This window comes from Sarcophilus harrisii, chromosome 3 (assembly GCF_902635505.1).
Source record: "Sarcophilus harrisii chromosome 3, mSarHar1.11, whole genome shotgun sequence".
In the NCBI taxonomy this organism is placed as follows: domain Eukaryota; kingdom Metazoa; phylum Chordata; class Mammalia; order Dasyuromorphia; family Dasyuridae; genus Sarcophilus; species Sarcophilus harrisii.
The window spans coordinates 248161670-248173801 of record NC_045428.1 but is presented as its reverse complement, the minus strand read 5'-3'; the positions used below and the strand labels follow the sequence as shown (position 1 = coordinate 248173801).

Here is a 12132-nt window from a genome sequence, read left to right as displayed (position 1 = left end):
CAGAAAGAGGGAAGGGAGAAAATGGAGAAGGGGGAAGGGGGGAAGGAAAGAAAGAAGGAAAAAGAAAGGAAGGAGGGGGAAGGAAGGAAGGAGGGAAAGGAGGGGAGGAGGGAAGGAGGCAAGAGGGGGAGGAAGGGGGAAAGGGAGAAGGGGGGAAGGGGGACAAAGGGAAAAGGTGGAAGGAAGAAAGGAAAGGAAGAAAAGGAGGGAAGGAAGGGGGAAGGAGGGGGGAGGAAAGAAAGAAGGTGGAGGAGAAAGGAGGAGAAAAAGGAGAATGAAGAGAAGAAGGAAAAGGAAGAGGAGAAGAAAGGAGGAGGGAGAGGAGAAAAAGAAAAAGAAAGAGAAGAAAAAACAATCCTGACTTCAGTCCTTGACAAAATTCTGAAATGTATTATTAAAAGAATGATTCATGGGCATTTCCAGAGGAAAATGATGATCATTAAAAAGCAGTTTAACTTTCACAAAAAATGACTTCATGTCTTTTTTTTTTTAAACAATTACTGACTACGGTGATAAATTCAAGGGAATGGCATAAAGGCAAAGTGCAAATTATTTGGAAAAAGGATTAACTTTGAATCAATTTCATTTTGTAATAGCAATGATAATCCATGTGCTCTTCTACTGAATTAAAACATCTCACTTTAGGTAAAACTGTATTAGTAATAAGAATAATAGACAGCATTTATAAAGTGCTTGATACGTGCCAGCTATTGAGCTAAGCACTTCACAAATATCTCACTTGTTTTTCACAACAACTCTGGAAAGTAAGTGCTTATTACCATCCCCATTTTACAAATGAGGAAACTAGATTAAGGAAACAAAGGTTAAGTAATTAATGCAAATATACATAACTGGTAAATGTCTAAAGTTGGATTTGAACGCAGATCTTCCTGATTCCAGACCCATTGAGCCAACTAGTTGGTTTCCATATTTTAAGTTAAGTGTTAGGTGAGTGAGAGATTTCATGTTAAAAAAATATGCTTCATTACTCTCTTTTGTTATATTTTGAATTCTATAGTTTTTAAGAACAGATATTACCAAAAGAAACATGCAAAAATTGTAGCTCTTAAAGAATATATTCCAGTGACTATCAGAGATATTGCAACAGGTATTGGAATGATTAAAATCAAATATTTTAAGAATCATTCAAGGAGGGGCAGAGCCAAGATGGCACAGTAAAGGAGGGGATTCACTGAGATCTATCCCCAGAGTGCTCCAAATTCCTTTAAATAATAACTCTAACAAATTTTGGAGTGTCAAAAATCACAAAAATAATAGTAATTTTCTAGTCAATGACAGCTTCAACAAGAAAGATCCACCAGGGTGAGAGTCTAACGCACATTCCAAGTGCACAGTTCCAGTGCAGCCCTAACATCAGCTATAGCCACAGCCCCAGTACTAACAAAGCAAGAATAGGCATCTGAATCAGCAGCAGCACGGGCCTCTCAGCCCAGAGACACCAAAGATGACTTGGAAGGTCGACAGAAATGGTTTGTCAGTAAGATGAGAGTGCCTTAAAAAACCAGCAAATAGCAAGGATGGCAGTGGTGGCTGCAGCTTCTAGAGACCTCATCCTATAGAAAATCTCTTTACTAGCTAGCATTGAAGAAAGACTCTGTTGCTTTAGCACACTACAACTTACAGCTACAGTGAGGCAGGTACATTCCTGACAATTCCAAAGCAGAAAAGAGTGCTTGTGATCCTCTACAAGGATTTCTGAAAATAGTTTGGGACAGTGCACCCTCCACCCTGGAAACAGAGACCTATTTGGTTTTTTTAAATAATAGCTTTTTATTTTTGAAATATATGCAAAGATAGTTTTCAACATTCACCTTTGCAAAACTTTGTGTTCCAAATTTTTTCTCCCTCCCTTCCCCTCATCTCTCCTAGACACCAAGTAATCCAATATATTTTAAACATTTGAAATTCTTCTATCCATATTTCCACAATTATCATGTTGCACAAGAAAAATCAGATCAAAAAAAGAATAAAAAATTAAAAAGAAAACAAAAACAAGCAAACAAAAAGATAAAAATACTATGCTATGATACACACACATTCCCCATAATCCTTTTTTCTGGATTCAGGTAGTAGAGCCTTACTTTAACAAAGATTTAAAAGCTGAGTAATGGGCTGAGAAAATGAGCAGACTACAGAAAAAGATTCTGACCATAGAAAGTTACTATGGTGACAAGGAAAATCAAAATAAGACACTCAGAAGGTGATAACAAAGTCAAAACTCCTACATCCAAAATCTCCAAGAAAAATTAAAATTGGTTTCTGGCCATGGAAGACCTCAAAAGCTCTTCAGATCAAGTGAGAGAGATAAAGAAAAAAAAAATGAGAAGAGAATTGAGAGTGGTACAAAAGGAAATTTAAAATGTTAATGAGAAGAAGAATGCCTTAAAGGAGATACAAAACTGAGGAAAATACTTCCTTGAAGATTAGAATTAAGCACATGGAATCTAGTGATTTTATGATATATCAAGAAACAATAAAACAAAAACAAAAGAATGAAAAAATAGAAAATAATGTGAAATGGTTGTAAAAATAACTGCCATGGAAAATAGATTCTAGAGAAATAATTTTAAAAGTATTCGTTCACTTGCATACCATGATTGAAAAAAGAGCCTAGACATCATCTTTCCAGAAATTATCGGGGAAAATTGTCTTGATATTCTAGAACCAAAGGATAAAATAAAAATAATTGAAAGACTAAAACTGATCACCTCCTGAAAGAGATCTCAAAATGAAAACTCATAGCAATATTATAGCCAAATTCCAGAACTCCTCAGTCAAGGAGAAAATTTTGCAAGCATCCAAAAAGAAATAATTCAATACTGGAGCCACAGTCAAATAACACAAGACTTAGAGGCTTCTACATTAAAAGATAAGAGGACTTAGAATATGATATTCCAGACAATATCCAGCATTACAAATAGGATTCACCTACCCAGCAAAATTTTAGGGAGAAAGATGGATATTCAGTGAAATAGAGGACTTTAAAGTATGATGAAAAGACAGAATAGAAAATTAGTTTTCCAGTACAGGACTCAGGAGAAGCATAAGGAAAGGAATATTATAAGGGATTTAAGATTTATCTATTTGCATTTCCACAGGGGATGATGATAATTGTATTAAGGTGAAAGGAGAGAGAGAATAGACTAAATGAGGGATACAATAGTTAAGTAAGTATGAAACAAACTTCAAGCAAGTTTTTCTGGTGAAAGCTTCATTTCTCAAATGTACATAAAACAGTCAATTTTATAAAAGAAAACCCATTTAACATTGATAAATGATCAAAAACTATGAATTATACCCAAAGGGCTATAAAATCATGCATTTTTTTTTACTTAACAATACCTCTACTAGGCATGAATTTCAAAAAAATAAAGTGTTTTTTTTTTAAAAGCAAAAGGGTCTATTTGCACAAAAATATTTATATTAGCTCTCTTCTTAGAGCAAAGAATTGGAAATTAAGGGATGCCTATCAATTGGGAAATAATTGAATAAATTGTGGTATGTCATTATGAAGGAATATTATTGTTCTATGGGAAATGATGAGCAAGATGCTCTTAAAAAGGGGGGGAGGGGGAAAGACCTCCATGAACTCAAGCAAAGTGAAATATACTATGTACAAATTAATAGCAATGGTATGATGAGCTATGAATGACTTTGCTATTTCATTGCAATGCTCCAAGACTATTTTGAAGGGTTTATGATGAAAATTGATATCCATACCCATAAAAACAACTGATTGTGTCTGAAAACAGAATGAAGCATACTCTTTTTTTAAACTTTTTTTCTTAAGGATTTTTTTGGAGGGTGATCTATGGTTTTCTCCCACAACATTACTTTTATAAAAACATTTTACTTACATTTTACTTAACTTCACATGTACCTTCTTAAAGAAGGCTGGGGGTGGAGAGGAAGGGAGAGAATTTGGAACTCAAAGTTATAAAAACAAATGTAAAAAAAATTGTCTTACATGTAACTAGAGAAAAAATAAAATATTAAATATATATAGAGATATGTGTGGGTGTGTGAATATGCATATATATAAATATGTGTGGCATGTATATATGTACATAAATATATCACATATATATATATATGTACACAGAGAGAGAGAATCATTCAAGCCACAGTGAACTGAGATCAATTGCACCTAAGTTTAAAGCAAATAATAGTATTTAAAGTTTGAAAACAAATGATTGAAACAGCTATGTTTCCCAAAAAGAGAAAAAAATTCTCAGAAAAGAAGCAAACATTCAGAAGGAATTTGTTAGCTGAAGGAATTGTTACTGTTTCCTTCATCATGTGGTATAACAAAAGTTGAATAGTGAGAAGACTATTTTAAAAAAGCAAACACATCATGAAAAATAAAAGACTTTTCATTGACAAAAAATAAAATATAAACTTGAAAGTTCTTAAGAATCAGAAAAGGTAATTTTTAATGATAAAATTCATTTTTTTCATTCAAGAATATACCAAAATCTATGTCAAAAGAAGTATATAGCTGAGCTTGTAATATCTGGATGCTCTCATCTGCATACACCCAAAATTTTAATAGGGATTTTTTTTTACTTTCAGTGAGCCAGGAAATCTTGATCACATGTGGAAATTATAAATTCTGATAAACATACTGACACAAAGAATTGGTCTGGAATTATAATAATTTTCAAATGGAGATGGAATGTTGCATGAGCTTGTGTCATGCTTCATATCTCACACACACACACGTGCACAGACGCACAGAAATTTATCCAAGATATGGAGATCAATAAGTTTCATTGGTCTGCAAACTTGCCTGATTTAAACCCCACTAAAAACCTATGGCTATAATAATTAAGATTATGCTTGCAAAAGTTCTTAATATCTAATATTATATTGTGGTTTCATGACAAAGTATTAAAGAATATATGTCAAAATATTGTGAAATCAATGCTAAATCATACAAAACAAATGACTGGGAAAAATAGGGCCACATTAATACCAGTATGAGAAATGCTGTGCTATGAGAAATGTTAGAAAAACCTGGGAAGTATTAGATGAACTGATGAAAAGTGAAGTGAGTAGATCCAGAAGGGCAATCTACATAGTAACAGCAACACTGTAAGGATGATCAACTGTTACTTAGTATCTGATCAACCCAATAAGCTACCACAATTCCAAAGGACTTATAACATAAATATAAAATATTGTTCACGTCCAGATAGAAAACTTGAAACATATTATTTCCCTTTCTTTATTTTACATTTTTCCCCAGGACATGCTTAACTAATGTGGAAACATTTTTCTTGACTGTATATGCTTTATAGGTATCATATTTCATGTCTTCTCAATGGATGGGAGACATAGAAGGAGAGAGAATACAGAACTGAAAATAAAAATGGATTGTTTTCTAAAAATTAAATAAAATAATATTAAATATTAAGTTTTTTAAAATAGAAAAAGTTATAAGGTTTATTGTAGAACAAGAAATTAATTATATAACTTTAATACAGTTAATTTGTATATGACTATAGCATACTACATCTTCACCAAAGCATTTGAAAAAGTATTTCTTATTATTGTCGTGGACAAGACAAAAAATAAATAGGTTAGATGATGATGGAATTCAAACAGGATAAATGAAAAAATTCATGAAGCAGTGAAAATGGGTCAATATCAACTTGGGGGAAGATCTCTAGCACTATTCCCCAGGCATGCATCCTTGTCCATTTGCTATTCAACATTATTTTCAGTGACATGAATATGGACAAAAATGTCACATTCATCAAAACTGCATTTTGACTCAAACCTGGAAGGGGTAGCTAAATAAAACACCTGATATCCAAAAAGTTTTCAGAAAGCTAACATGGGCCAGATTCAATAAAATTAAATTTAATAGGAATAAATTGAAAGCCCCACCCTTGGGTCCACAGAATCAGCTAGGTAGGAGAGATATTGATAGACAGTCATTCCTATGGGGAAAAGATCAAGGGCCTTTAATGCAGCACTTCTTAAATCTTTTTTTTTTCCATTCATAACCTCTTTTCAGCAGAGAATTTTTTACACAACCTCGGGTATAAAGCTATATAAAATAGGTATACAAATCAAACTTTAGTGATGATAAATCACAATTTTGCAAACCCCACATTCATTTACACAACCCCACATGGAATCATGACCCACAGTTTAAGAAGCTTTACTTTAATGGATTACAACTTGAATTTGAATCAAACTAACCAAATAAAAGCTCTAATGCACAAACCAAATGACATGATATTCTATCTCTCTGGTTAGACTATATTTGGATTACTGTGTTCATTTTAGTATAACACATTTGAGGTAGGATATTAAAAAGTTCTGGTGTGCCCAAAGTAGAGATGCCATGATCCTGAGGGGACCATAAATTATTGCCATATGAGGATGTGTTGAAAGAAGGGATGTTTAGCTTGAAGAGAAGGTTTAGAATAAATATGATATATGTCAGACATGTAAAGAGCTATGTGAGATACCAAGAATGGCTGCAATAGTTCTACCCTTCCACTATAATCTTAGCCATGATTAGAAAACAGAAAGCAGAGAGTATGAGGTCCTTGAGAAAAGGGATTCCTTATTACTGTTCTGTAAGAAATGACCAACAGGATAATTTCAGAAAGGCCTGGAGAGACTTACATGAACTGATGCTGAGTGAAATGAGCAGGACCAGGAGATCATTATATACTTCAACAACAATATTATATGATGACCAGTTCTGATGGACCAGGCCATCCTCAGCAACAGATCAACCAAATCATTTCTAATGGAGCAGTAATGAACTGAACTAGCTATGCCCAGAAAAAGAACTCTGGGAGATGACTAAAAACCATTACATTGAATTCCCAATCCCTATATTTATGCACACCTGCATTTTTTATTTCCTTCACAAGCTAATTGTACAATATTTCAGAGTCTGATTCTTTTTCTACGGCAAAATAACGTTTTGGTCAGGTATACTTATTGTTTATCTAATTTATATTTTAATATATTTAACATCTACTGGTCATCCTGCCATCTAGGGAGGGGTGGGGGTAAGAGGTGAAAAATTGGAACAAGAGGTTTGGCAATTGTTAATGCTGTAAAGTTACCCATGTATATATCCTGTAAATAAAAGGCTATTAAATAAAAAAAAGAAAAAGAAAAAAAAAAGAGAAAAGGGATTCTTATTTTCATAATTGTATTCCCAATGTCTCACACACAGTAAGTACTTTCAAAATGCTTGTTGATTGACTGATTTATCTCTTCCTCCTTCCCCCACCTCTACCAAAAAAAGTAAATGTATATACATTGTTTCTGTTTTCAAGATAGCCACAAAGTTGATGAGACCCATGAGATAATGCTCACCTCCTTCTATAGAAATTTTTATTTAAAAATATGTATTCAAGCTAACTGAAGCCAGAGGAGTGAAGTAATTTGCTTATGGTGTTATTATTATTATTATTATTACAAGTGGAAAAATGGTATAGCCAGGACTGTGATCCAGGCATTCTATTGCTCTTGTCGTCTATTCTGAGTAAATTAATCAAAAAGCTGACACACATACATCTCCATATCGTTTTGTTCTTTACAGGTAAAACTTAAGTCTTAACATTTTCTATTGGTCAATGTAAAGAATGTATGATTTCACTTAATAACATTTTAACTTGGAAATGACAATAGATATCATTAAACATTTTTTAAATTGCACACCTTTAAGACAAGTTTGTTTGTTTTTTTAATGGAAACTTAGAAAAGGACATGTTTGTCATAAACACAGACGTAAGTAAACTACATATTAAATTCCAATCATCACATTCACAATGAGATGCAAGACAGTCAGTGAAAACAACTGTACTTAGCTTTCTGTCTCAATTTATCTCAACATAATACCTTAGCTTGCACATTCAGAATTTTAAATTCACAAAAAAAGTCTTTTCTATAAAAAGGATTTTTCAGATAATATTTACCATTGGAAAAAACACATTATATATTTGTTACTTACCAATTCCATACTTTGTCTTATAATATTGCTTTGTAAATTCATCACAATCACAAAGAAGTACTTTTCTCCCCCAAATATTAATTACTGCACCGATTTTCAGGTCTTTGTCTTTATAAAATTCCTGATCCAATGCTCCTGTCTAAAAATAAATAAAACAAAGTAAGGTACCACCAGAAACATCAAGATAACATGGCAGCTTCCTAAAGAAAAAAATAAGTTATATAAATTAATATATCCAATTTCAAAACCAAAACTATGTGTAACATTAAGTAGGGCATTTAGAAACATCTCTAGAAACTGATAGTGATTGATACTTTCAAATACAATTTATTTAGCAATAAGATTCCATTACTCTAACATTTAACCACATATACAATTTAACAAAATATATTTTCTGCTAATATTTCACTATCAATATCAGATTCTAGAAAATCATTATAAGAAAACATGAATAAATTTTATCAGTTCTACAGTTTTACAGGAAAATAAATTCTGTAATTTTCTCACCTTACAATTATCCAATAGATAACGGCCTCGATTTCCTACTAATCCTCCAAAAACATTAAGAATTGTTCGATCTGTGATTTGGCCAGGATTATACACTCCAGTTGGAGCAAACTAACAAGAAAGAAAAGTAGAAAACTGAGTAAGAAGAGATACTAAAGATGTGTTGGCCTCAGAATATAAAGATGGTAAATGTAAGGTAGCCCACCTACTACAAGCAGAAAATGTGCTTTGAATTGCTTTTTCTTTGTAACCAAGGAGGCGGTAGGCATTTTGTAAAATGGTTTCATTTCCATGCCTTCTCTTCAATTGAGTTTCTTTCTCTGTTCCCCCTTTCCTATTTCGCTTTCATTCTTTAAATCCTTCTCCCCTTCCAAATCCTCCATCTTTGATAAAACCTTCCCTTCTCCCTCTCCCCCCCAAGCCTTATCCCCATAGTCTTTTTGGATCCTTCCCTTCTTGGAACTCTAGTCACACTTAGAACTTTTAGAAGTTTAGGATCCCGAAGGCTAGTATTAATTCTTTTATTTATTTGTTTGTTTATGACATTATCAATCAATTGCTGAATTTATTTACAAGCATTTATTAAACACCTACTCTAGGCACAGGGGAAACAAATATTTTTTAGATCATTATATTAAAAACAAAACAAAGAAACAGCATGGCAGAGCTGGCCGAGGCCAGACTTTGGAAATCCTGGTTTCTAGACCTACCTCTTTTCCCTGATGATTGTATAATTCTTGGATCACTTGGATCAAAGTTCTAGGCAACTTTCTAAGTCTATAATTTGTAGGAAAAGTTCTGTCCACATGAATAGAATTTCCTCATCACAGAGTTGCTTATTTCAGGTCTAGTCCTTATCGCTATATAAAAAGTACATATAGAATATCCTCTCTCTATATATATACACATACACACACACATACATACATGTGTGTATTTATATATCGTATGTAAATATGTGTGTAAATATATATAATATGTATAATATACATTTTGCATGTATATATAGAGAGAGATTTTCCCCCTACCTCCAGCTATTTTTTAGAGTAAGGTACACTGACATATATAGTGGTGTCCCAAGTACAAAAGTGCTGCATGTGGCTAAGAGTCTGTAGTCAAAAGCCAAGTCTCCCAATTCCAATACACTTGGGATAGAAAATGCCATCCATATCCAGAAAGAAAACTATGAAGACTGAATGTGTACCAAACCATAATATTTTTACCTTTGTTTGGTTGCTTGCTTTTTCTTTCTGATGGGTTTTTTTCCCTTTTATTCTGATTTTTCTTGCACAACATGCCAAATATGGAAATTGTGCATATTTAACCTATATCATATTGCTTGCTATCCTGTGGGGAAGGCTCAGAAGGGAGGAAGGGAGAAAAATTTGGAACACATAATCTTATAAAAATGAATGTTGAAAATTATCTCTATGTGTATTTAGAAAAATAAAAATACTATTGAAGGAAAAAAGCAATCTCCCTTCCTACTGAAAAAATAATGAAAATTACCCATGTGACTGGAGGCTCTCAGCTCAGAAGTTCTTATAGAAAAACAGACAAATTTTTGTTTCTGATGGATTTTAAAACATGGCTATAACTACAAGTAGTTGTCACTAGTGCTAAAAGGTAAACCTCAAATAAGAAATAAAATTACCCAGGTTTTAGAAGCATAATGACAAACCTTCTAAAACTCTATTTTCATGCACTAATTAGTTGTCATTTTAATTTAATTGAGTGTCCAATACCACTTTTGTCCTCAATAGTCAACTAAAAATCACTGATTAATAACTAAATAGTAATAGGTCAAAAATGGTGAAATCTATTTATATATGTACACAGAGCCTACATGGATGATGTCACCTCATCTCTACAGAAAAACTGTAAATGTCAAATGCAGATAAATATTATTGAATCATAAATTGAACTTAAATTACTATGGCTTGGGAAAATATCTTTAAATTCTACTTGTTTTGTTATATAAAGCTGTGTAAAAGAAGCTGTATAGTAAATAAATAATAAAGAGTCTAAAAGTTCCCTTCAACCTGAATTCTTTCCTTGCTGCCCTTTAAACTCAGCATTTTCAGATTCCAATTTTTCATATTCTTTATACCCTGTATTATATGCAAAGATGAATGTGGAATGAAGTTCACACAATTACAGTGATTTCAACACTCTGGCTAATGCATGGTAACTGTCATCATGTTCCTAACGAATGACAATTGAAATAATGAGTCAAGTCTTTAAGGTGGAAAAGCAAATTCCAATTTTGCATGATTTATTTATTTATTTTTTACCTTAGGTAGCTTTCCTCTATTAAGGAACAATGAAATAGCATCCCTGCCTGAGTTGGCAGGTATTACTTCTTTGACTTCAATGGTATCATCAGATAAAAAGTAATGAAGAACAAGTTCTCTGGGGTCACCAAACATTGATTCTGAGTCATCCCACAAGCAGTAAAAACGCAAAACATGACCATCATGCTCCAGAAATTGTCTCAGGGTATCAAAGCGTTCATAAGGACGGAGGGGGTTCATACGGTCTAAAGTCTATAAGGCAAGAAGAGATGAATAAACATGGTCTTATAGTTTATCCTGAACTGCAAGCACACAAATACATCTTCTCCCCTAGAATGTTCTAAAGAATTTTAAATAACTTTACCTCACCTAAAAAACCAACATTCTTCATAAAAAGCAGGCATGCTTTTGAAGTGTCTGTTGTTGAAAGTTCTTTGAAATAAACTTTTGTAACATTTAAAAAAAACATAAATTTCTAAGACCTTAAATAATTCTTATTTGTCCTTTGGCAAAAGAACATTCTAATCTTTATTTATCCCAAAGAAATCATAAAGACAATAACTCTTGGAAAAAATGAAAACATTCAATGTTTTTCCTTCCTTAAAAATAATACTTTGGGTTATTTATCTGTTGGGGTTTCACTTGTATCTACCACCATAATTCCATGGTTATTGCAATGGATAATAATATAGAGAATTGGAGTAAAGGCAGGGAAAGGCAGTAGGGAAAGCAATGAAAAAAATTCAATGGAAAATGGATGGTGGAGCTGAGCATATGTTGTTGGGCATAAAAACATATGTACGTGTATGTCCACAGAATATACAAGTTGAATAAACTGAGGAAACTTTTTGTCAAATCCAATACCATATGAAGCCCAAAGCCTGGTTTTTGCCTCTCCTTTAGCTGCCTTGAACTTTGTGATATTTCCTGATTTGAATCCTGCTTCTGGCATCACTTTTCACCCCTACTTACCCATTAGTGCCCACTCCACCAACAGTTCATTCATCCTTGTGCATGTCTGCACAAATACTTCCTGGATGCCAAACCTGTTGCTCAACTTTCCCCCCATCCTCCACTAGCTCCCTGAAACAGGAAGGCTTTAATCAGTGCCATGGGAACTCATCAGTTGTTCTCTATAACAGAACTGGGAGAAACAATGCAGACAAAGTAAATCAACTTAGAGAAATGGAATATTACTAGTTCTTCCATTCCCTTAGCAAAATTTCCTTCAGAAAAATATTGAAGTAAAGATAGTCTTTTGGACTTATGTACCTTATATTTTATTTGTAAGTTCCCTCTCTAGAGCAAGAGTTCTTACCTGGG

At 33.1% G+C, this 12132-nt stretch overlaps 1 protein-coding gene across 1 annotated transcript in view; it reads right to left on the bottom strand.

The window, feature by feature from the left end:
- EFHC2 (EF-hand domain containing 2) overlaps positions 1–12132 on the bottom strand; it is a 217312-nt gene that overhangs the window by 92194 nt on the left and 112986 nt on the right. Inside the window, exons 5-7 of the mRNA XM_031959378.1 lie at positions 10810–11061; positions 8516–8626; positions 8009–8147 (exon numbers count right to left, since the gene is read on the bottom strand). Of these exons, the coding sequence (XP_031815238.1) occupies positions 8009–8147; positions 8516–8626; positions 10810–11061 (502 nt within the window). The remainder of the gene's footprint in view (positions 1–8008; positions 8148–8515; positions 8627–10809; positions 11062–12132) is intronic.